General features: G+C 46.4%; 1 protein-coding gene across 2 annotated transcripts; it reads right to left on the bottom strand.

The window, feature by feature from the left end:
- Nucleotides 1-1910: 1910 nt before the first annotated feature.
- On the bottom strand, nucleotides 1911-25419 carry LOC132402542 (GPN-loop GTPase 1-like). 2 transcript variants are annotated; one of them, XM_059985398.1, is made up of 7 exons: nucleotides 25309-25419; nucleotides 6943-7089; nucleotides 4626-4708; nucleotides 4374-4413; nucleotides 3492-3588; nucleotides 2530-2643; nucleotides 1911-2275 (listed from the first exon to the last, which is right to left on the bottom strand). In XM_059985398.1, the coding sequence occupies exons 1-7, from the start codon at nucleotides 25402-25404 to the stop codon at nucleotides 2190-2192; spliced, it is 663 nt and encodes a 220-aa protein (XP_059841381.1). In that variant the 5' UTR covers nucleotides 25405-25419; the 3' UTR covers nucleotides 1911-2189. The 2 variants fall into 2 exon arrangements, with proteins under 2 accessions (XP_059841381.1, XP_059841382.1); XM_059985399.1 differs by having other exon boundaries at nucleotides 2530-2640.
- Nucleotides 25420-25826: the final 407 nt, after the last annotated feature.

Here is a 25826-nt window from a genome sequence, read left to right as displayed (position 1 = left end):
AGCTGGGGGCACAGACTTTGAGCACCCTGGGGCTGACACCATCCGGGCCTGCAGCCTTGCTTGGGTGGAGACATTTCAGCTGTCTTGTTCAGCTGTGAATCCCACTGTGGTGGTTTCAGGTGTGGGAGGGGTGTAGTCACGAGAGCAGGGTGGGGGGCTGTGAGGTGGTGTAGGAGGGGAGAGTGGAGTATGTGTTGGTTGGGGGCCGACAACAGATGAATCATGTGGGGGATGGGCAGGGACCACAGTGTCAAATCTGTTGAGGAACAGGTTAAGTTCGTTGGCCCTGTCCACACTGCCTTCAGCTCCTCAGTTGCTGGTTTGTCAGAACCCAGTGATGGTCCTCATCCCACTCCAGACCTCTCTCATGTTGTTCTACTAGAGTTTCCACTCAAGCTTCCTCCTATACCTGTCTTTAGTCTCCCTGATCTTGGCTTTCAAGTCCCTCTGTATTGTCCTCAGCTCCTCCCTATTTCCATCTCCAAACACCCTCTTTTTAGTGTTCAGGATGTCCTTAGTTACCCATCACTTGTTATTTGAATAACAAAGGACAGTTCTTGCCGGAACATTGCAGTCCACACAGAAGTTGATGTAACCAGTGATGCACTCTGTGAGCCCATCAATGTCCTCTCCATGTGGCTCACAGAGTGCCTGCCAGTCTGTTGCCTCAAAACAATCCTGGAGTGCCTCATAAGCCTCCCCGGACCTTCCTCACTGACCTCGAGGCTGCAGGTTTACTCTTCACCAGAGGTACGTAGCAGGGTTTGAGATGCACCAGGTTGTGATCTGACCTTCCCAGTGGGAGGAGGGGAGAGGAGCTGTAGGCATCCTTAATGTTAGCATACATCAAGTCCAGGGTCCTCTCCCTCTGGTTGTACAGCTCACATACTGTGAGAAGTTGGGCAGTGTTCTAGCCATGGTAACATGGTTGAAGTCACCCAAGATGGTAATGAGATGTGATCAAACGTGTGATCCTATGATCATCCAACCAAGCTGGAACTGAACACGTGATCCCACGATCTTCCAGTCAAGCTGGAGCTGAACACATGATCCAATTATCTCCGGTTAAGGTGTTGCCGAACAAGTGATCCCACAATCTTCCCGTAAAAGTGGTGCAGAACACATGATCCTGTGACCTTTTGGGCACAGCCCAGGGAGTTAGGGCACAGGGACAGGGATGTGGGGGATTTAGAAGTTAAGGGCTGTAAATGAAGAGTCCAACTCAGATCTTTCGGGTTGACTGAAGATACAGACAAGCGATCCCCAAGGTCAATGAGCAAGATCGTAGTCTATATCCAGCCCATGGACGAAGGGCTGGGGAAAACGACACTCCAAAGTCTTGAGTCACAGATTAGAGGTCTGTGTGGGTAGGAGTCATGAAGGATGGTGACTCATCAAGTCAGTGAGTCCCAGGGTCAGAGATCCTTGTGAGTACAGAGGTCAAGGCACGGACTTTATCAAGTCTGTCATTGGTGAGTCCTGAGGTTGATACTGAAGGTCAAAGATCAGGACCAAAGTTGGCAAGTCTTGAAGTTGATGCCTGACGGTCAAAGTCCCTGGGTCATCACATCTGTCAGTTGGAAGCCTGATCTCCACGGGTCTGAATGCCTTTGCCAGGGAAGGAGTCTGACAGGCAGCTTGTCCTCATGTTAGAAGCCTATCTACATGTGTGAGTCGGTGGAAAAGGCTTGTTGTGCTGTTTCTGAGGTTGTTGATGCTTGACATGTTCTGCTGAACATTGCAGACATGCTATGTTGACACCAGAATGTGTGACGACATTGTGGGCTGCTCCTAGCAACATCCATGTTTCAATGTAGTGGTGATGGATGGCTGAATAAATCAGAATCTCTGAGGTCAGGGGCACATAACCCAATAACTGTAGCTCCAGACACAGCAAACATTCTCAGATCTTTATGAAAATAACAAACTGCTTTTATTGAATAAATACCAGACACCGATGATGTATGAAATTATAGCAAGTCAAGTGTTCAGGTGGAACAAGGTAGGACCCCACCACTCTACCACTGATTGAGTCGTTGGCCAGGTGAAGTGTGGAAGCACTCAACACATCTCAACCTGCCATCCACTCAGGGAGGGTTTCTGAGGATGGAGGGTCCACGCAAACGCACTGACTGGCAACAGCTGTGCTCAGCTGATTGGCTGAGGCACCTGGCCAAGCTGATCCCTCGTCATTCTTTGGCAACAGGGAGGTTTCGCTGTTTTCTGTGCTCCAGGTATCTTTGGAAGGCAGGTTCCTCGCTCTGCTCCTCCACTTCTGCCGATGGAAGAGAAAACAATGAGATACAAACAGAGCAGAGAGCACACACTACCCAAGTCCCATATCACCTCCCCATCTACAACCTGGAGATGTGCACAGTCCAAGTCCCATTCCCTCCCCATCCACAACATGGAGATGTGCGCAGTCCAAGTCCCATTCCCTCCGCATCCACAACATGGAACTTTCCCTGTTTAATGGCTTTGTCTGTCATGCAGAGTCCTCACCTGCAGGCTGAAGGATGTGCCACTTACTTTGATAATCCAGGTCATCCGTATCTGAATCAACTTCCTCATCCTCTTCATCAGCAATCCCACGGGTTAGGATTAGACCTGAGGGACCCGGATCCACCTCATGTTCCTCATCTGCTAGACATGAAAAGTTAAGAAGCATATTCAATTCCACTACACAGAGGTGAGGAGGCACATCCTCGCACATTCCTTCTCTCCTGCACACCACTACCTCCAAACACTATTGATCAGGATGTGAAGGGAACTTTTCTGGATATTAGCGAATCTTTCTGGATGTTGAAGAATAAGATGATCCAGTGGCTACACTTCATTTGGTGTTTAAGGAGATCCAGACTGTAGCAAATTTCTATAGATGTACCCTGGAGAGCATCTGACTGGTTGCATCACCGTCTGATATGGAAGCACCAATGCACAGAATCAGAAAAAGCTGCAGAAGGTTGTCAAGTCAGCCAGCTCCATCATGGGCACTAGCCTCCCAGAGCCTTCTCCGTCCAGGATGTGCCCTCGTGTCATTACCACCATTAAGGAGGAGGTACAGGAGCCTGAAGACACACACTTAACATTTTAGGTACAGCTTCTTCCCCTCCACTGTCAGATTTCTGAACAGCCTACGAAGCCATGGACACCAGATCACCCTTTAGCTCTGTTTTTGCGCTACTTCATTGTTTTATATTTCTGATTGAAACTTGTAGTTTTTTTTACTACTGCTACAAAACAACACATTTCACCACATACATCCATGATAGGAAACCTGATTCTTATTCAAAAAATGGCTCTAAGTTAGACTATCGGCTCTGATTTTGATAACTGGAGAACAGGTTCGAAGGTTCAAACAGTTTATTCCAGCTCCTGTTCGTGTTCTGAACCCCCAAACCAGGCAGCCTCAGCTTCCAGTAGCCCTCCCACGCAGACACCCCAGAATGACCAGGGCTGGTCAGAGAGCAAGGGTGAGCAATCCCACTCACCATTGGCAGGAATGGGGCTGGAATCCATGGCAATCTCCCCCATGTCTTTTCGCAGTTGTTCTAGTTGGTCTTCACGCTTCTTCGCCTCCTTGGCAGCCTGGGACACAAAAAGAGTAAACTGTGGGTGGGGAGGGGACAGAGGTGAGGGAGGGGTTCGTCACCTCCTTCACCTAGGCTACAAAGAGGAGATTAAACTGTGGGTGGGAGGGGATAGAGGGGAAGGAGGGGTTTTTCACCTCTTTGGCAGCCAAGAACACAAAGAAGTGGGTGATGGGGATAGGGGTGAGCGAGGGAGGATGTAGACTACAAAAGCATGGGCGGCTTAAAAGGCAGGAAGGACACTTTCCTGTATTTGCCAAGGTAGTGAATGCAAGAGCAGGGTGAGTATATTGTTGACAACAGTCAGATCACAGCGGGGGAAAGATGCAGAGATTTACTTTTTATGTCAAAGTTGAAGTGGTCTTCAATGGAACAAATACAGAATAAAGGGATATTTTGACAAGGAGTTTATTCAGAGTGAACTGAGAAGATAAATCTCAGCAAGGAGAGGTCATGGCTTTGAAAATGTGAAGAATTAGAGGGAGAGGAGAAAGAGAGAAAACTTCTCCCGAGAAGGTGGGAAAGCTGATGAGTGGAGGCAGAAACCATTCTCACTGAAGGGGCGCTATTTCAGTGATGAACCGCGAGGTGGAACTGGACTAATCCACATGCTCGGTGCATTCTGTAAGAGGATGAGCGGAACGGGCCACCTCCTCCTGGGCAGCACCGCCATCGTGGGTGGGTGAGTGAGGGATCTGAAAGACAGGTCCACGGGAACCAGGGAGGGGGCAGCTGGGGAGAAGCCACTAATACTCTGAGCACTGTCACGCAAACATCACTCACCAGGTGTTGCTGCATCTTCTCATAATGAGGTCGATAATCACTGTACGAAGACAAGAAAACTCAAATTAAATAGTGTCTGAGAGTCCTGAAATCACCAAAACTTAGTAGCCAGGTCTGAGGCAATGGGTTTGGGACAACTAGTCAAGTGTTTCTGTATTCCTGCAGCAACAAGCAGAAACACAGTGAACACAGACATCTGGAGAGAGGAAGGACCCTTCACCACCAAATATTGTGCAAGGTCTTTCAGCTCACCGTTCGTACTCAGCTGCTGCTTCCGTGACCTGCTGCAGGAATTCATGCATCCCAACGCCCTCGACTGCTGAAACCCCAACCACCTGAAAGAAACAAACCGAATTAGAGCGGCCACAGTTAAACAACCCAACACTGCCCAACGTAGACTATACACCCTCATACACAGTGCAGTCTCACTCCAGGTAAGTGCTGTCAAACAACCTGTCACACACGGTACAGTCTCACTCCAGGTAAAGCCTGTCATACAACCCGTCACACACTGTACAGTCTCACTCCAGGTAAATGCTGTCACATATGTTATAGTCTCACTCCAGGTAAATGCTGTCAAACAACTTGTCACACACTGTACAGTCTCACTCCAGGTAAATGCTGTCAAACAACCTGTCACACATGGTACAGTCTCACTCCAGGAAAAATTTATCACATATGGTACAGTCTCACTCCAGGTAAATGCTGTACCATATGTTATAGTCTCACTCCAGGTAATTGCTGTCAATCAACTTGTCACACACAGTACAGTCTCACTCCAGGTAAAGGGTGTCATACAACTAGTCACACATCATACAATCTCACTCCAGTGAAGACTGTCAAACAACCCGTCACACACAGTACAGTCTCACTCCAGGTAAATGCTGTCACACACAGTATAGTCTCACTCCAGGTAAGTGCTGTCAAACAACCTGTCACACACTGTACAGTCTCACTCCAGGTAAATGCTGTCAAACAACCCGTCACACACTGTACAGTCTCACTCCAGGTAAATGCTGTCACATATGTTATAGTCTCACTCCAGGTAAATGCTGTCAAACAACTTGTCACACACTGTACAGTCTCACTCCAGGTAAATGCTGTCAAACAACCTGTCACACATGGTACAGTCTCACTCCAGGAAAAATTTATCACATATGGTACAGTCTCACTCCAGGTAAATGCTGTACCATATGTTATAGTCTCACTCCAGGTAATTGCTGTCAATCAACTTGTCACACACAGTACAGTCTCACTCCAGGTAAAGGGTGTCATACAACTAGTCACACATCATACAATCTCACTCCAGTGAAGACTGTCAAACAACCCGTCACACACAGTACAGTCTCACTCCAGGTAAATGCTGTCACACACAGTATAGTCTCACTCCAGGTAAATGCTGTCAAACAACTTGTCACACACTGTACAGTCTCACTCCAGGTAAATGCTGTCAAACAACCTGTCACACACGGTACAGTCTCACTCCAGGTAAATGTTGTCACATATGTTATAGTCTCACTCCAGGAAAAATTTGTCACATATGGTACAGTCTCACTCCAGGTAAATGCTGTCACATATGTTATAGTCTCACTCCAGGTAATTGCTGTCAATCAACTTGTCACACACAGTACAGTCTCACTCCAGGTAAAGGGTGTCATACAACTAGTCACACATGATACAATCTCACTCCAGTGAAGACTGTCAAACAACCTGTCACACACAGTACAGTCTCACTCCAGGGAAATGCTGTCACACACGGTACAGCCTCACTCCATGTAATTGCTGTCACATAAGGTACAGTCTCACTCCAGGGAAATGCTGTCACACACGGTACAGTCTCACTCCAGGGAAATGCTGTCACACACGGTACAGCCTCACTCCATGTAATTGCTGTCACATATGGTACAGTCTCACCCCAGGTAAATGCTGTCACACACGGTACAGCCTCACTCCATGTAATTGCTGTCACATATGGTACAGTCTCACTCCAGGTAAGTGCTGTCACACATGGTACAGTCTCACTCCAGGTAAATGCTGTCACACACGGTACAGTCTCACTCCAGGTAAATGCTGTCACACATGGTACAGTCTCACTCCAGGTAAATGCTGTCACATAAGGTACAGTCTCACTCCAGGTAAATGCTGTCACATATGGTACAGTCTCACTCCAGGTAAATGCTGTCACACATGGTACAGTCTCACTCCAGGTAAATGCCGTCACACACGGTACAGTCTCACTCCAGGTAAATGCTGTCACACACAGTACAGTCTCACTCCAGGTAAATGCTGTCACATATGTTATAGTCTCACTCCAGGTAAATGCTGTCACACACAGTACAGTCTCACTCCAGGTAAATGCTGTCACATATGTTATAGTCTCACTCCAGGTAAATGTTGTCACATATGGTACAGTCTCACTCCAGGTAAATGCTGTCACACATGGTACAGTCTCACTCCAGGTAAATGCCGTCACACATGGTACAGTCTCACTCCAGGTAAATGCCGTCACACATGGTATAGAAACGGAGAGAAGCTGATGGTAACTGAAAAGGTAGCTGTCGTGATTTACCCGCAGGTTACTGTAGAATTCATCCAGGACAAGGCTCATGGAACGAGTTAGATTGCTGGCATAGGTTGTCTCTTGGTTCAATGCATCTTGAAATGTTTCAAAATCTGTCATCCACTCCACAGCGAAACTGTGATCCACAATGTCAATCTACAACAGAAGCATAAAACCATAAAATATTGGAGCAGAATTAGGCTGTTTGGCCCATCATGGCTGATTTATTGTTATAGGTGATACATCGTCCTAAAGCCAGAAGGTGTAGTCAATACGCAGGATTGCAGTTGGGACACACACGGCTACTGCAGTCTCATTTCCTCAGATTTCAATTGGAGTAGGATGTTTGCAAAGGGGTGTCCAGACAGCAGGATCCTTAAAATTACAAGAGTTCAAGATCTGCATGTTCCTCTTTGAGTGAAGGGCAGATATAAGGTAGGGAACCCTGGATTACATTAGATAATACGTCGTTGGCCGGGAAAACAGTTTGGGTCAGGCACAGACAGCTGGGATTGTGAATCCCCAGAGGGGTATACCAGATACCGGATACTAAGAAAGAAATCTGGAACAGGAATGTTAGATTTGTCGAAGATTCAGAGGCACAGATAGAATGAACAGCCAGGACAATAGCTAACACCAGAGGACATCCATTTAAGGTGACTGCAGAAAAATTTAGGGGAGATGCCAGAGTGATGGGTGTCTGGAATACACTGCCGGAGGGGATGGTAGAGGCTGACACAATCGGGACATTTAAGACTCTTAGATAGGCAAAAGATGCAGGAAAAATGGAGGGTTATGGGCTGTGTAGGAGGGAAGGGTTAGATTAATCATGGAGTCAATTTAAAAAGGTCAGCACAACATTGTGGGCTGAAGGGCCTGTACTGTTTTACGTTCTATGTTAGTGGGTATGTCTTGCGGGAAGTTCACATTAAAGTAGAGGTGCTGTACATCTTAAAACATATGGACCAAATAATCTCTGCCTGAAATATACTCAATGACTTGGTCCCCACAGTTGCCTGTAACAATGAATTCCATGGATTCATGACCCTCTGCCACAGGTCACTCAGCACCCTACCTGGCCATTCGAGGGGCCCAAGAATGAAGTTCAGCAAGCCAATCGAGGGGTGTGGGGATTCACCCTAGCCTGGCCAATCTAGGGGCACGAGGATTCACCCCAGTCTGGCCAATCGAGGGGTGTGGGGATTCACCCCAGCCCGGCCAATCTAGGGGCATGAGGATTCACCCCAGCCTGGCCAATCAAGGGGCACGAGGATTCACCCCAGCCTGGCCAATCGAGGGGTGTGGGGATTCACCCCAGCCCGGCCAATCGAGGGGTGTGGGGATTCACCCCAGCCCGGCCAATCAAGGGACACGAGGATTCACCCCAGTCCGGCCAATCGAGGGGTGTGGGGATTCACCCCAGCCCGGCCAATCAAGGGGCACAAGGATTCACCCCAGCCCGGCCAATCGAGGGGTGTGGGGATTCACCCCAGTCTGGCCAATCGAGGGGTGTGGGGATTCACCCCAGTCCGGCCAATCGAGGGGTGTGGGGATTCACCCCAGCCCGGCCAATCAAGGGGTGTGGGGATTCACCCCAGTCTGGCCAATCGAGGGGTGTGAGGATTCACCCCAGCCTGGCCAATCGAGGAGCACGACGATTCACCCTGACCGCTACCATGGCTTTGTGGGAACAGTACGAAGCACCAATGGCAGAAGGCTCACTGCGGGAGTGCAACAGAGAATTAATGTGGGGGCATTTTGAAGCTGAGGGGTACTGATGGACTGAGCAGGGGACAGGTTTCCTTCCCGGTAGCTCCAGGTTGTTCTGTAAACTTTAACTAACTGACAATACCAGTGAGCAAACCAATCCTTACACTCTTCTCTCATAACTGTTCTTCCTGACGCTAATCCAGTTTATCGTTTCACTACTCTCTGCACATCCCACCGAGCCCAACTCTCACAATGCAGGTAGTCAGAGATACAGCACAGAAGTTGCTTCAAGATGGCTGCATGACGCAGTTTGCAGCTGCCTCTCCAGAGTTGATATTTGTTATTTGTTAAGCGGGGTGCCATGCACAATCCTAATCTGATGAAAAACAGATGTGGGAGCACAGAGGAACATCTGGAAATCTCCAGGAAGGCCTTCTTCGTTGCTGCTGCTGTTGTGAGGTCCAGGTCTCTGCTGGGAAGAACAGGCCCCCAGTCCTCAGGGTTGTGTTGCCGGTGGCTGGTGGCGGGGCGTCGTAGTGCGCTCGGCAGAGGATGGTGCTCAGAGAGGCTGCGCCGGAGGGGATGGTCGGAGGCTCAGAGGCTCAACGGACGGAGTCCACAGCAGTCGGGGCGCTTTCACTGTGTGCTGCGTCTGCAAGGCTGAGTCCGGCGGCACCGTGGAAGTCCACAGTGGGGGCATTCCCTTCTACCGCCTGAGTGGGATGACGAGTCTGAAACTGTGTGGTGGTTTCTTTCGAACTAATAGGCTTTTAACATCTTTGGACTATTTTTACTGTGCCCATGGTCTGTTTTTATCAATTATGGTATTGTTTGCACTGTTGTAACTATATGTTAACTATAACTATATGTAACTATGTGGTTTTGTGTAGATCTTGTAGCTTTAGTTTTTGGTTTGTTGGATGGTAGAGTTGGTCTCCTGACTTGGTGTTTCTGGGTAGTCTTGTTTTATCTGTTGGGTTTGGAGCTCCTTTCCGGGGAACACACTAAGACGGTAGCGCGATACTAATACGCAGCAGCCTCTCCGGACTCTGGATTTAGGGATTGCCAAACATTTTATGGATTTTCTGGTGTAGTCTGTTTTGTCATGTGCTTTGTGATATCACTCTGGAGGAACGTTGTTTCATTTTTTAACCGCATTGCAGTTGTGGTTTCTAAATGACAATAAACCGAAATACAGTTCAATTCAATTCAATATACCCTTCTGGCCCTTCAAACTGTACCGCCCACAATCCCTGATCTAACCCTCACCTAATTACGGGACAATCTGCAATAACCAATTAACCTACCCAGTATGGCTTTGGATCATAGAAGGAAACCAGAGGACCCAGAGAAAACACACATGTTCCATGAGGAGGACCATGAGACATAGGAACAGAGTTAGGCCATTCAGCCCATCGAGTCTGCTCTGTCATTCCATCATGTCTGATCCCAGATCCCATTCAATCCCATACACCTACCTTCTTGCCATATCCTTTGATGCCCTCTCACAAATCAGGGAGCGATCAACTTCCGGTTTAAATAAACCCATAGACAGAGCCTCCACAGAGTCACTGCTCTCTGGCTAAAAAAAAATCCTCCTTACCTCTGTTCTAAAAGGTTATCGCTCAAATTTGAGGCTGTGCTTTCCAGTTCTGGATAATCCCACCAAAAGAAACATCGTCTTTATCTCATCCTTTCAACATTCAGTAGGTTTCAATGAGATCATAGAACATAGAAATTTACAGCATATTCCAGGCCCTTCGGCCAACAATGTTGTGTTGACCATGTAACCTACTCTAGAAACTGCCTAGAATTTCTCCAGTGCATAGCCCTCTGTTTTTCTAAGCTCCACGTAGCTATCTAAGAGTCTCTTAAAAGACCCTATTGCATTCGCTTCCACCACCACCGCCAGCAGTGCATTCCACGCACCAACCACTCTGTGTGAAAAACACACCCCTGACATCCCCTCGTTACCCATTTCCAAGCACCTTAAAACTGTGCCCCCTCGGGTTAGCCTGGGAAACAGCCTCTGGGAAACAACCCTAACCCTAATTCTGCAACCTCTCTCAGGAATCTAGGATGTAGTCCATCTGGCCCATGTGACTTATCTCCCTAAGACCTTCGAGTTCGCCAAGCACTTTTTTCCTTTGTAATAGCAATGACACTCACTCCTGCTCCCTGACGCTCACAAACCACTGGCTTGCTGCTAGGGTCTTCCATGGTGAAGACAGATGCAAAGTACTCATTAAGTTAATCTGCCATTTCTTTGTTCCCCATTACTACCTCACCAGCATCATTTTCCACTGGTCCAATATCGACTCTCACCTCCCTTTTACGTTTTACACAACTGAAAAAAACTATGGCATCCCTCTTTATATTATTGGCTAGTCTGCCCTCATATTTCATCCTTTCCCTTCTTTTAACTTTCTTTTATTGCCTTTTGTTGGATTTTAAAAGCTTTCCAACCATCCAACCTCCCACTCACTTTTGCTACTTTATATTCCCTTTCCTTGGCTTTTATGCAGTCTTTAACTTCCTTTGTCAGCCACAGTTGCCTCTCCCTGCTATTTGAGAACTTCTTCCTCTGTGCGACATATCTACTCTGCACCTTGTGAACAATTCCCAGAAACTTCAGCCACCTCTGCTCTACCGTCATCTCCGGCAGTATTCTCCTCCAATCTGTTGGAGTTTTTTGAGGGTGTAACAAGGATGTTAGATGAGGGTAAGCCAGTGGATGTAGTATACCTAGATTTTCAGAAGGCATTCGATAAGGTGCCACATAGGAGATTGGTGAGTAAAATCAGAGCTCATGGCATTGGGGGCAGGGTTTCAACATGGATAGAAAACTGGTTGGCAGATAGAAAGCAAAGGGTAGCAGTGAATGGGTGTTTCTCGGACTGGCTGGAGGTGACTAGTGGGGTACCACAGGGCTCTGTATTGGGACCACAGCTCTTTACGATTTATGTCAACGATTTAGATGAGGGCATTGAAAACTATATCAGCAAGTTTGCTGACGATACTAAACTGGGTGGCAGTGTGACACGCGAAGAGGACATTAGGAGAATACAGGGAGGCTTGGATAGGCTGGGTGAGTGGGCAGATACTTGGCAGATGTCATTCAATGTGAATAAATGTGAAGTTATCCACTTTGGAAGCAGGAACAAGAGGGCAGAGTATTGTCTGAACGGTGTAGAGTTAGGTAAGGGAGAAATGCAAAGAGACCTAGGAGTCCTAGTTCACCAGTCAATGAAGGTGAATGAGCAAGTGCAACAGGCAGTGAAGAGGGCAAATGGAATGTTAGCCTTTGTTACAACGGGAATTGAGTACAAGAGCAAGGATGTCCTTTTGCATTTGTACAGGGCCCTGGTGAGACCACACCTGGAATATTGTGTACAGTTTTGGTCTCCAGGTTTAAGGAAGGACATTCTGGCAATTGAGGAAGTGCAGCGTAGATTCACTAGGTTGATTCCTGGGATGGCAGGGCTGTCTTACGCAGAGAGATTGGAGAGATTGGGCTTGTACACGCTGGAATTGAGGAGATTGAGAGGGGATCTGATTGAAACGTTTAAGATAATTAAAGGATTTGATAGGATTGAGGCAGGAAATATGTTCCAGATGTTGGGAGAGTCCAGTACCAGAGGGCATGGATTGAGAATAAGAGGTCAGTTATTTAAAACAGAGTTGAGGAAGAGCTTCTTCTCCCAGAGAGTTGTGGAGGTGTGGAATGCACTGCCTCGGAAGACGGTGGAGGCCAATTATCTGGATGCTTTCAAGAAGGAGCTAGATAGATATCTGATGGATAGGGGAATCAAGGGATATGGGGACAAGGCAGGGACTGGGTATTGATAGTGAATGATCAGCCATGATCTCAGAATGGCGGTGCAGACTCGAGGGGCCGAATGGTCTACTTCTGCACCTATTGTCTATTGTCTATTGTCTAATCAACTCCATCTGCCTGTGTAATTCCCTTTATTCCATTTGTGACTTACACTTCTCCCTCTCAAACCGCAGTATGAATTATGATCACTGCCTCCGAAGGGTTCCTTTACATTAAACTTCCCAGTAAGATCTGGGTTATTACACAACACCAAATCTCAGATAGCCTTTTTCCAAGCAGGCTCAAGCACAAGCTGCTCTAAAAAGCCATCTTGTAGGTATTCAACAAATTCCCTGTCTTGCTATCTGACACCAACCTGATTTTCCCAATGCTCTTGCATCTTGAACTCCCCCATTACAATTGTGTCATTACCCTTATTACATGCCTTCTCCAGCTCCCTTTGCAATCTCAACCCCTCATCTAGGCTACTATTTGGAGGTTTTTATATGATTCCCATAATGGTTTTTTTACACTTGCAATTTCTTAATTCCACCCACAATGATTCAACATTCTCTAACCCTAAGTTACCTCTTTCTAAAGATGCAATTCCATCTCTTACCAACAGAGCCACACCACTGCCTATACCTTCCCGCCTGTCCTTTTAACACAAAGTATATCATAGAACACAGAAAATTCCAGCACATTACAGGCCCTTTGGCCCACAATGTTGTGCCAACCATGTAACCTACACCAGAAACTGCCCAGAATTTTCCCTACTGCATAGCCCTTGATGTTTCTAAACTCCATGTACTTAACTAAGAAGCTCTTAAAAGACCCTATTCCATCCACTTCCACCACCGCCACTGGCGATGCATTCCACGCTCCCACCACTTTCTGTGGTCCCCTTGGTACCTATTTCCAAGCACCTTCTAAACGATGCCCCCTTGTGTTAGCCATTTCGGCCCTGGGGAAAAAGTCTCTGGCTATCCACACGATCAATGTCCGTCATCATCTTATACACCTCTGTCAGGTCACCTCTCATCCTCTGTCGCTCCAAGCAGAAAAGGCCATGAACACAACCTAATCTCATAAAGGTGGAGGCAGATACGATAGGGTCTTTTATCAGACTTTTGGATAGGTACATGGAGCTTAGAAAAATAAAGGGCTATAGGTAAGCTTAGTAATTTCTAGGGTAGGGGACATGTTCGGCACAACCTTGTGGGCCGAGGAGCCTGTACTGTGCTGTTGGTTTTCTATGTTTCTATGAAATTATAGACCAGTTAACCTGACCTCAGTGGTTGGGAGGATGTTATTAGAGTCAATTGTTAAAGATGAGGTGATGGAGTACTTGGTGACACAGGACAAGATAGTACAAAGTCAGCATGGTTTCCTTCAGGGAAAATCATGCCTGACGAACCTATTGGAGTTCTTTGAGGAGATTTGAGGAGAGGGAAGGGCAAGAGGCAGATACTAGAAAATAGCCCTCTGGCTGTCCATTTAACAATAAGTACTCCTGTTTGAGTACTGTTGTGGGGGAGCAGCCTACCTCGGGAAAGCAATAGTGACTGTGCCTCTGGCACAGAATCTGGCCCTGTGGCTCAGAAGGGTAGGGAAAGGAAGAGGATGGCAGCAGTGACAGGGACTCCATAGTTAGGGGGTCAGACAGACGATTCTGTGGACGCAGGGAAGAAGCCCAGATGGTAGTTTGTCTCCCAGGTGCCAGGGTCCGGGATGTTTCTGATTGTGTCCACGATATCCTGAAGTGGGAAGATGAGGAGCCAGAGGTCGTGGTACATATTGGTACCAATGACATAGGTAGGAAAAGGGAGGAGGTCCTGAAAACAGACTACAAGGAGTTAGGAAGGAAGTTGAGATGCAGGACCTCAAAGGTAGTAATCTCAGGATTGCTGCCTGTGCCACGTGACAGTGAGTATAGGAATAGAGTGAGGTGGAGGATAAATGCGTTTCTGAGGGGTTGGAGCAGGGGGGCAGGGATTCAGATTTCTGGATCATTGGGACCTCATTTGGGGCAGGTGCAACCTGTACATAATAGACAGGTTGCTCTTGAATCCCTGGAGGACCAATATCCTGGTGGGGAGGTTTGCTAGGGCTATTGGGGAGAGTTTAAACTAGAGTTGCTGGGGGGGGGGGAAATCAAATTGAAGAGATGAAGGAAGGGGCAGTAGGCTCTCAAATAGAGAAAGCTTGCAGGTAGTGTGAGAGGGAGGATAGGCAGGTGATGGAGAAGGGATGCGCTCAGACCGAAGGCTTGAGATGTGTCTATTTTAATGCAAGGGGTGTTGTGAACAAAGTGGATGAGTTTAGAACGTGGATCAGTACCTGGAGCGATGATCTTGTGGCCATTACTTGGATGGCTCAGGAACAGGAATGGCTATTTTGAGTGCCAGGCTTTAGAAGTTTTAGAAAGGACAGGGAGGGAGACTAAAGAAGTGGAGGCATGGCACTGTTGATTAAAGATAGTGTCACGGCTACAGAAAAGGAAGAAGACATGGAAGGATTGTCTACAGAGTCTCTGTGAGTGGAAATAAGGAACAAGAAAGGGTCAATAACTCTACTGGGTGTTTTTTTATAGACCACCCAATAGTAACAGGGACATCGAGGAGCAGATGGGGAGACAGATTCTGGAAAGGTGTAATAATAACAGGGTTATTGTGGTGGGAGAGTTTAATTTCCCAAAGATCAATTGTCATGTCCCGAGAGTGAGAGGTTTAGATGGGGTGGAGTTTGTTAGGTGTGTTCAAGAAGGTTTCTTGACACAATATGTAGATAAGCCTACAAGAGGAGAGGCTGTACTTGATCTGGTATTGGGAAATGAACCTGGTCAGGTGTCAGGTCTCTCAGTGGGAGAGCAATTTGGAGATGGTGATCACAATTCTATCTCCTTTAGAGCATTGGAGAGGGATAGGACCGGACAAGTTCCTGGGAAAGGATGGTAGGGTACAGGAACCATGGTGCACAAAGGCTGTTGTAAATCTAGTCAAGAAAAGAAAAGCTTACGAAAGGTTCAAAGAACTAGGTAACTGTAGAGATCTAGAAGATTATAAGGTTAGCGGGAAGGAGCTTAAGCATGAAATTAGGAGAGCCAGAAGGGGCCATGAGAAGGCCTTGGCAGACAGGATTATGGAAAACCCCACGGCATTCTACAAGTATGTGAAGAGCAAGAGGATAAGATGCAAGAGAATAGGGCCAATCAAGTATGACAGTGGAAAAGCATGTATGGAACCAGAGATAGCAGAGATAGTGAGTACTTTGCTTCAGTATTCACTATGGAAAAGGATCTTGGTGATTGTAGGGATGACTTACAGTGGATTGAAAAGCTTGAACATGTAGATATTAAGGAAGAGAATGTGCTGGAGCTTTTGGAAAGCATCAAGTTGGATACGTCTCCGGGACCAAATGAGATGTACCCCAGGCTACTGGGAGGTGAGGGAGGAGATTGCTGAGTCTCTGGTGATGATCATTTTGGTAAGTCAAATATGATGGCAGAATATAGTATTAATGGTATTAATGCAGTGTGGAGGATCAGAGGGATCTTTGGGTCTGAGTCCATATGAAGCTCAAAGCAGCTGTGCAGGTTGAATCTGTGATTAAGAAGGCATACGGTGCATTGGCCTTCATCAATCATGGGATTGAGTTTAGGAGCAGAGAGGTTAATGTTGCAGCTATATAGGACCTTGGTCAGACCCCACTTGGAGTACTGTGCTCAGTGTTGGTCGCCTCACTACAGGAAGGACGTGGAAGCCATAGAAAGGGTGCAGAGATTTACAAGATGTTGCCTGGATTGGGGAGCATACCTTATGAAGACAGGTTGAGTGAACTCGGCCTTTTCTCCTTGGAGGGACATGAGTGTGTGGAATGAGGGACAATATTTCCCTGAGGGAGAAGAGTGTGTGGAATGAGGGAGAATGTTTCTCAGAGGGACGTGAGAGTGTGGAATGAGGGAGAATGTTTCTCAGAGGAAGGTGAGTGTGTGGAATGAGGGACATTGTTTCTCCGAGGATGTGAGTGTGTGGAAGGAGGGAGAATGTTTCTCAGACGGAGGTGAGTGTGTGGAATGAGGGAGAATGTTTCTCAGAGGGAGGTGAGTGTGCGGAATGAGGGATAATGTTTTTCAGAGGGACGTGAGTGTGTGGAATGAGGGACAACGTTTCATAGAGGGGGGTGTGTGTTGGAATGAGGGACAACATTTTCCAGAGGGAGATTGGTGTGTGGAATGAGGCAGAAAATTTTCTCCCTGGACGTGTTGAGTGTGTGGATCGAGGGTCTGTTTCTCAGATATATTCCTCAGTGTTTACTTTCGTTCTTCTTTCAAACTCTTTCATGGCCGCACCTCCCCCACACCCCTGCCCCGTCCTCCAGCTGCACCCATAGAACAATAGAACACTATGGCACAGTACAGGCCCTTCAGTCCTCTATGTTATGCCGACCCATATAATCCTTAAAAAAAGTACTAAACCCACACTGCCCCGTAACCCTCCAATTTTCTTTCATCCATGTGCCTGTCCAAGAGGCTCTTAAATACTGCAATGTTTTAGCCTCCACCACCATCCCTGGCAAGTCATTCCAGGCACTCACAACCCTCTGTGTAAAAAACTTACCCCTGATGTCTCCCCAAAACTTCCCTCCCATAATTTTGTACCTATGCCCTCTGGTGTTTGCTATTGGTGCCCTGGGACCCAGGTATCTAAGCCTCTCATAATCTTGTAGACCTCTATCAAGTCCCATCTCATTCTTCTCCGCTCCAAAGAGAAAAGTCCCAGCTCTGCTAACCTTGCTTCATATGACTTGTTCTCCAATCCAGGCAACATCCTGGTAAATCCCCTCTGCTTTCTTCCTTTAAGCCAATTTTTTATCCAAACAGCCAAGGTTCCACTTATCCCATGCCTCATGACTTTCTGGATGAGTCTCTCATGAGGGACCTTGTCAAATGCTTTGCTAAAGTCCATGTAGACCACATCCATTGCCCTACCCTCATCAATTTCTTTTGTTACCTCTTCAAAAGACTCGATCAGGCTTGTGAGGCACAATCTTCCCTTCACAAAGCCATGTTGACTATTCATGAGTAGACTGTACTTCTTCAAATGCTCGTAGTTCCCAGGTTTTTCCTTATTACTTTTTTTAAACAAGGGATCTACATTTGCCATTCTCCAGTCCTCCGGCACTTCCCCTGCAGACCCGACCTTGTCTCTCATCAATGCCTGTCAACCTCAGGGTCTACGGATTCTCCGTAATCCATACTCTCTCTGCTGTGCCTTTGAATATTGTAACTCCAGCTGACAATACCCAGTGTCTGGAATTCCACAATTCCTTGGAGCAGAATTGAGCTGTTCCATCATGGCTGATTTATTAGCCGTCTCAATCCCATTCTCCTGCCTTTTCCCTGTAATGCTTCATTCCCCAATTACCTTCAAGGCTACTGACACTTTTCAGCACCCTCCTTATTTGAAAAGGTCCTTGTGTCTCAGAGTCTCATCTTTTCAGGATGTCTTTGGAACATTTTTCATTCCTTTATCACTGAGTTGAAGTTGCCATAAAGTGGAAGTTGAATACTCTTGGGGCTTTGCTATGTGTCAGGACCTACCAGGATAAGTATGTGATAAATCCCAGGCAGAGGGAAGGTCTGAAGCCTTGGAGCCTGTTTATACAACTCTGTCAAAGAGCCAACATAGGCAGGAGGGATGAAAAGCCTTCTGTTCCACAAAATCCTCTGGTTATTCAATTTTGCAATTGTCTGAGAGATGTAATTCTTTTCCAGTTGTAATCTATAAATAAATTCAGCTGTAAGATGTCAGCTTTTCAAATATTACATGGCAGCAGATTCTGAATCTATCCTGTGCTAAGTGGCAGTGAGGGCTTTTCCTGTTTCTGGGTGAAAATGTGGTTCTCTGTGCAAAAGGAGCGGATATAACTCTCCTCGATTAAAACTGCAATAACAGAGTGAATAATAATCCCTTTGAGAGCTGGACTGTGTCACGCCTGAACACTGTTTCCAGTGGAGCTCGTTCAGCACAATGCCCTCTGCAGTTCCCCAAATGACTTCCTCTCACACACCCTGCTTTTCAACCATTATAATTATCTCTGTCAAATTCCTGAGACATGTTTGCTGTCTGGGAGTGATGGTATCTCAGAATTACAGAAAGGACTGTTTGATCCATCCTTCCTGTGTCAGAGATCCTGTGTCTCGTGCTTTTTCAAAAGCCCTGTACACTGAATTTAATTTCCTTTTAAACTGTTTCGTTCAGGCGGCATGTTCAGATCACAGGATGTCTGCAGAAAATTGAAGGCCCTCTGCTGCCACTGGTTTTTGTTTTCCTCATTCTCAACCTTCTCAATAATGGGTGTACTGTTCTAGAAATACTTACACAGTTTTCACCAGGGAGGTGGTTATTTGGATAAGCTCAGGGTCACAGCTATTGAGGCAGCTGGACTATCCAGTGGGAGTAGAGAACACAGAAGAGTAGAGTTTGGCCCACAATGTCATGCCAAATTAATTAAATCTCTGACTCCAAATTAATCTAATCCTTACATCCATTCCTTCCCTCATATTCATGTCCAAGCATCCCCACGAGACACAAATGCTGAAAATCCAGAGCACGCTCACAGAATGCTAGAGGAACTCAGAAGATCAGACAGCATCTATGAAAATGAACACACAGTCAATGCTTTGGGCTTCGACACTGGAAAAGTGAGGAGATGCCAGAATAAAAGAGTGGGGGGAGCTGGTGGGTGCTTCTTGAATCCGAATGGGAATGATGTGACAGACAGGAAAGGAAAGGCGTGGAAGAAGAAAGCATCTGATAGGAAAGGGGAGCAGGCCGTGGAAGAAGGGGAAGAAGGAGGGTAGTTGAGGAAGGGAAGTGAGGGTATTGGGAAGATCGTGAGGGTGGGTGAGGGAAAAGGAACCAGAGGGTTGGCATGGGGCGGGACAGATGGGAGCAATCCCGTAAGTTAGAGGTATCAATGGTGCTATGTTCAAAACTTCCCCAATGGAATAGGAGGTGTTGCACCTCCAGTCTGTGTTTGGCCTCATCATGGCAGAAGAGGGGGCATTGGACTGACATGTTGCTGAGGGAATGGGAAATGGAGTTGAAATGGATGCCCAGAGGGAGAACTGCCTGTCACACCAGAGAGAGTGAAGCTGCTTGACGAAGCAGACTGACAGTCTGCATCAGGCCTCACTGACACAGGAAGCACCGGATAAAATGCATAACATTGCTGGACAATGTGGTGGACTCTGGGCTCTGACCCAGCAACAACTCATTTCTTCTGGGCAGGTGATTTCTGATCTCCCCATTGAGAGAGAAACATAGAAACATATACAAACATAGAAATCCTACAGCACATTAAGGGCCCTTCGGCCCACAATGCTGTGCTGAATATGTACATACATTAGAAATTACCTAAGGTTACCCATAGCCCTCTAATTTTCTAAGCTCAATGTCCCTTTCAGGGAGACTGTTAAAAGACCCTATCGCGTCCAATGAAATGTTGATTGTAGGAGCTTTGTGGCATTGCTGCAGACAGCGATCGGAAGCTGTCATGGGAATCCACAGCAACACGGGGGTGGGCACAGTAACAGTGTCTAGAGGTCATATGCAGACAGGGATGTTACAATTACTGTGTGTACTAGGCATTTCGACAGGGAGGGAGCTGTTTGTATAACGGTGTGAACTGGTCATTTGGAGATGGTGAAAGGTGTTTCTATAATGGTGTGTACTGGTCGTTTCGAGAGGGAGGGAGGTGTTTCTATAACGGTGTGTGCTGGTCGTTTCGAGAGGGAGGGAGGTGTTTCTATAACGGTATGTACTGGTCATTTGGAGAGGGAGGGAGGTGTTTCTATAATGGTGTGTACTGGTCATTTGGAGAGGGAGGGAGGTGTTTCTATAATGGTGTGTAATGGTCGTTTGGAGAGGGAGGGAGGTGTTCCTATAACGGTGTGTACTGGTCGTTTGGACAGGGAGGGAGGTGTTTCTATAATGGTGTGTACTGGTCGTTTGGACAGGGAGGGAGGTGTTTCTATAATGGTGTGTACTGGTCATTTGGAGAGGGAGGGAGGTGTTTCTATAACGGTGTGTACTGGTCATTTGGAGACAATAGACAATAGGTGCAGAAGTAGACCATTCGGCCCCTCGAGTCTGCACCGCCATTCTGAGATCATGGCTGATCATTCACTATCAATACCCAGTCCCTGCCTTGTCCCCATATCCCTTGATTCCCCTATCCATCAGATATCTATCTAGCTCCTTCTTGAAAGCATCCAGAGAATTGGCCTCCACTGTCTTCCGAGGCAGTGCATTCCACACCTCCACAACTCTCTGGGAGAAGAAGCTCTTCCTCAACTCTGTTTTAAATAACTGACCTCTTATTCTCAATCCATGCCCTCTGGTACTGGACTCTCCCAACATCTGGAACATATTTCCTGCCTCAATCCTATCAAATCCTTTAATTATCTTAAACGTTTCAATCAGATCCCCTCTCAATCTCCTCAATTCCAGCGTGTACAAGCCCAATCTCTCCAATCTCTCTGCGTAAGACAGCCCTGCCATCCCAGGAATCAACCTAGTGAATCTACGCTGCACTTCCTCAATTGCCAGAATGTCCTTCCTTAAACCTGGAGACCAAAACTGTACACAATATTCCAGGTGTGGTCTCACCAGGGCCCTGTACAAATGCAAAAGGACATCCTTGCTCTTGTACTCAATTCCCGTTGTAACAAAGGCTAACATTCCATTTGCCCTCTTCACTGCCTGTTGCACTTGCTCATTCACCTTCATTGACTGGTGAACTAGGACTCCTAGGTCTCTTTGCATTTCTCCCTTACCTACTCTACACCGTTCAGACAATACTCTGCCCTCTTGTTCCTGCTTCCAAAGTGGATAACTTCACATTTATTCACATTGAATGACATCTGCCAAGTATCTGCCCACTCACCCAGCCTATCCAAGCCTCCCTGTATTCTCCTAACGTCCTCTTCGCATGTCACACTGCCACCCAGTTTAGTATCGTCAGCAAACTTGCTGATATAGTTTTCAATGCCCTCATCTAAATCGTTGACATAAGTCGTAAAGAGCTGTGGTCCCAATACAGAGCCCTGTGGTACCCCACTAGTCACCTCCAGCCAGTCCGAGAAACACCCATTCACTGCTACCCTTTGCTTTCTATCTGCCAACCAGTTTTCTATCCATGTTGAAACCCTGCCCCCAATGCCATGAGCTCTGATTTTACTCACCAATCTCATATGTGGCACCTTATCGAACGCCTTCTGAAAATCTAGGTACACAACATCCACTGGCTTACCCTTGTCTAACATCCTTGTTACACCCTCAAAAAACTCCAACAGATTAGTCAAACATGATTTGCCCTTGGTAAATCCATGCTGGCTCGGCCTAATCCTATTTCTGCCATCAAGATGTGCCACTATTTCGTCCTTAATAATGGACTCAAGCATCTTCCCCACGACTGACGTTAGGCTAATAGGGAGGGAGGGAGGTGTTTCCGTAACGGTGTGTACTGGTCATTTGGAGATGGTGAGAGGTGTTTCTGTAACGGTGTGTACTGGTCATTTGGAGAGGGAGGGAGGTGTTTCTATAATGGTGTGTAATGGTCATTTGGAGAGGGAGGGAGGTGTTTCCGTAACGGTGTGTACTGATCATTTGGAGATGGTGAGAGGTGTTTCTGTAACGGTGTGTACTGGTCATTTGGAGAGGGAGGGAGGTGTTTCTATAATGGTGTGTAATGGTCATTTGGAGAGGGAGGGAGGTGTTTCTATAACGGTGTGTACTGGTCATTTGGACAGGGAGGGAGGTGTTTCTATAACGGTGTGTACTGGTCATTTGGAGAGGGAGGGAGGTGTTTCTATAACGGTGTGTACTGGTCATTTGGACAGGGAGGGAGGTGTTTCTATAATGGTGTGTACTGGACGTTTCGAGAGGGAGGGAGGTGTTTCTATAATGGTGTGTACTGGTCGTTTGGAGATGGTGAGAGGTGTTTCTATAACGATGTGTACTGGTAATTTAGTGGTATAAGGGGAATTACAGAGGGAAGAGGGAGCAGTTGGCCAGAATTTATTGGAGAAGTGATGACAGCCGAACAGCAATGGCTGGAATTTCTAAAAGTAATTTGGAAGTCACGGGGTATATACAGCCCAAAGAGGAAGATGTATTCTAAAGGCCAGAGGGCACAACCATGGCTGTCAAGGGAAGCTTTTAAAAGGCAAGTAAAACAGTCATTAAGAAGGTAATGATGAAATACAAAGTAAGCTGGCTTAAAGAGTATACCAAAGTTTCTTCAGATACATAAATTGTAAAAGAGAGGCGAGAGTAGACTGCCAGAAAACAATGCTGGAAAAGTAAGAATCTGTGACAAGGAAATGGTGGATGAACTGAATAAGTATTTTGCATCAGTCTTCACTGTGAAACACACAAGCAGTACGGTGGAAGTTCCAGGTTCAGGGTCATGAAGTGTTTGAAGTTACCATTACCACAGAGAAGGTTCTTGGGAAAGTGAGAGGTCTGAAGGTAGATGAGTCACCTGGACCAGGTGGTATACACCACAGGATTCTGAAAGAGGTGGCTAAAGAGACTGTAGAGACATTAGTAATGATCTTTCAAGAATCACTGGATTCTGGAATGGTTCCAAAAGACTGGAAAATTGCAAATGTCACTCTGCTCTTCAAGAAAGGAAAAAGGCAGAAGAAAGGAAACTATAAACCAGTTAGGCTGACCTCAGTGATTGGCTAGATGTTGGAGTTAATTGTTAAAGATGTGGCTTGGGATATTTGGAGGCACATGATACATTAGGCCATAGTCAGCATGGTTTCCTCAAGGAAAAATCTTGCCTGACTAATCTATTGGAATTCTTTGAAGAAATATCAAGCAGGTTAGATGAAGGAGAGTTGATTGATTTGTGTAGTTGCATCTTCAGAAGGCCTTTGACAAAATGTCATACATGAGGCTATTTAATAAGTTATAAGCTGATGGTATTACAGGAGATTCTAGCATGGATAAAACAATGGCTAATTGGCAGGAGACAAAGAATGGGAATAAAGGGAGCCTTTTCTGATTGGCTGACTAGTGGTGTTCCACAGGGGTGTGTGCTGGGACGAAATCTTTTTACATTTTATGTCAATGATTTGAATGATGGAATTGATGGATTTGTTGCAAATTTACAGACAATACCAAGACAGGTGGAGAGGCAGGTGGTTTTGAGGCAATAGGGAGGCTACAGAAGGACAGATTCCGAAATGGGCAAAGAAGTGGCAGATGGAATATTGTGACAGGAAATGTATAGCCATGCACTTTGGTAGAAGAAATTAATTGGTTGAATATTTTCTAAACGGAGAGAAACTACAAAAATCTGAGGTGCAAAGGGATTTGAGAGTCCTTGTGCAGGATTCCCTTGAGGTTAATTTGCAGGTTGAGACTGTGGTGAAAAAGGTAAATGCAATGTTAGCATTCATTTCCAGAGGACTAGAATATAAAAGTAAGGATGTAATCTTGAGACAAGTGCTGGTGTGGCCTCACTTAGAGTATCGTGAGCAATTTTGGGCCCCTTATCTTAGAAAGGATTTACTGAGACTGGAGAGGGTTCAAAGGAGTTCACAAAAATGACTCCAAGATTGAATGGCTTGTCCTGTGAAGAGCGGTTGATGACTCTGAGCCCCTATTCACTGGAATTCAGAAGAATTCTGAATTGAAATCTATTGAATGGTGAAAGGCCTTGATAAAGTGGATATGTAGAGGATGTTTCCTATGGTGAGAGAGTCTAGAACCAGAGGACGCAGACTCACAATAGAGGGGTGTCCTTTTAGAATGGAGATGAGGAGGAATTTCTCTAGCCAGAGGGTGTTGAATCTGCAGAATTCATTGCCACAGGCCTCTGTGGAAGTCAAACCTTTATGTATATTTAAGGCAGATGTTGATAGATCCTTGATTAGTCAGGGCATGAAGGGATACAGGGAGAAGGCAGGAGAATGGGGCTGGAAGGAAACATGATGAAATGACAGAGTGGACCCGATGGGCCAAATGGCCTAATTCTGCTCCCATATTTTATGGTCTTATGGGTGATGAGATCTGGGTGGTTACAGGGAGTCATAATCTTCTAGCCTTGTCGATGAAGCTGTTTCTTATCCTAACAGTCTTTGTCCAAGTGCTATGTTATTTCCTTCCTGATGGTAGGGGATCAAAGAGATTGCTTGATCGATCTAATGCATATGCGGAGCTCCTGGTAAGTATGGCGGATGAGTGCAAGAGGGCCTCTGATGATGCTCTCAGCAGCTCGTGAGATCTATTGCAGTCAAAGCTCCCAACAGGATATACACTAGTTGCAAGCATGTGCTGAGAAATGGCAGGGGAGTTTAATCCAGGCAAGTGTGGTGTATTCTGGAAGGTTCCATAGAGGGAAGTCTGCAGTAAATGGCAGGACAGTATTGATGTACAGAGGGATGTTGAGGTGTGGATCCATGGCTCCCTGACAATGGGAACACATGCAGATGTTGGGAGGGATGGAAGACATGTGGCATGGGGCATGCCTACCTTCATCGGTCGGAGCATCGAGTAGGAAAGTTTGCAAGTCAGAATCAAAATCAGGTTTGCTGTCACAGACATAAGTTGCGAAATGTGTTGTATAAAATATTCACTGAAGAACATTTGGTGTGCACTGTGTGCAGTTGTAGTCACATCGCCATATTACAGAAGATGTGCAGGCTTTGGGAAGGATTCCGAGGAGTTTCACCCCAGTGCTGCCTTGATTAGCGAGTGTTAGCTACACATTGAGTCATAGAATCACCAGGTCATTCAGCACAGATATAGCAAACAGATCATACTGACCAGATTTCCATCTAAAGTACTCTCCCTTCGTGTCCATTCACCTGTCAAGTACTTTTTAAACATTAATGTACCCTCTTCAACAGCTCCCTCTGTCATCCATACGATGTTTCAGGTCAAGACCTTTTATCAAGACTGGAAAGGAAGCAACAAGAAGAAGATGGTGAGTGGAGAGGGAGGGAGCTAGCAGGCAGTACATCAGAGTAGCTCGCCAGATAACAATGCTGCTGCCTGCTGGGTCAGTAAGTTGTGGACCCGCTACGTTGGTGCTGGAAGTATTGCGACATTTGTAGGCTATGTTAGTCATTGATGAGAATGGCACATTTCACTGATGTTCAAAGTACAAGTGTCAAATAAACCATATCTTTCTTTAATCTTAATCGGTGATGGGTGAACATCGATTTCTACCTTCCGGTTGAATATTGATTTTTCAACTTCAAGTAATTTTTCCCCTTCTCCTTCCCTCTTCTTCTACTACTCGCTCTATGTTCTCACCTCTTCTCCTCACCTGCCTATCACAT

The sequence above is a fragment of the Hypanus sabinus genome, chromosome 12, assembly GCF_030144855.1.
Source record: "Hypanus sabinus isolate sHypSab1 chromosome 12, sHypSab1.hap1, whole genome shotgun sequence".
Lineage (NCBI taxonomy): Eukaryota > Metazoa > Chordata > Chondrichthyes > Myliobatiformes > Dasyatidae > Hypanus > Hypanus sabinus.
The sequence above is the reverse complement of the archived record's forward strand: the minus strand, read 5'-3'. Positions and strand labels throughout refer to the sequence as shown.

What these genes read in the sequence shown, in the direction of transcription:
- LOC132402542 (XM_059985398.1), bottom strand. Translation starts at nt 25,404, where the DNA reads ATGACAGAGGGAGCTGTTGAAGAGGGTACATTAATGTTTAAAAAGTAC. An exon ending in CAGCCCCATTCCTGCCAATG is followed by an intron (nt 2,644 to 3,491) that starts GTGAGTGGGATT and finishes TTTCATGTCTAG; the next exon opens with CAGATGAGGAACATGAGGTG. An exon ending in GGATGACCTGGATTATCAAA is followed by an intron (nt 2,276 to 2,529) that starts GTAAGTGGCACA and finishes TTCCATCGGCAG; the next exon opens with AAGTGGAGGAGCAGAGCGAG.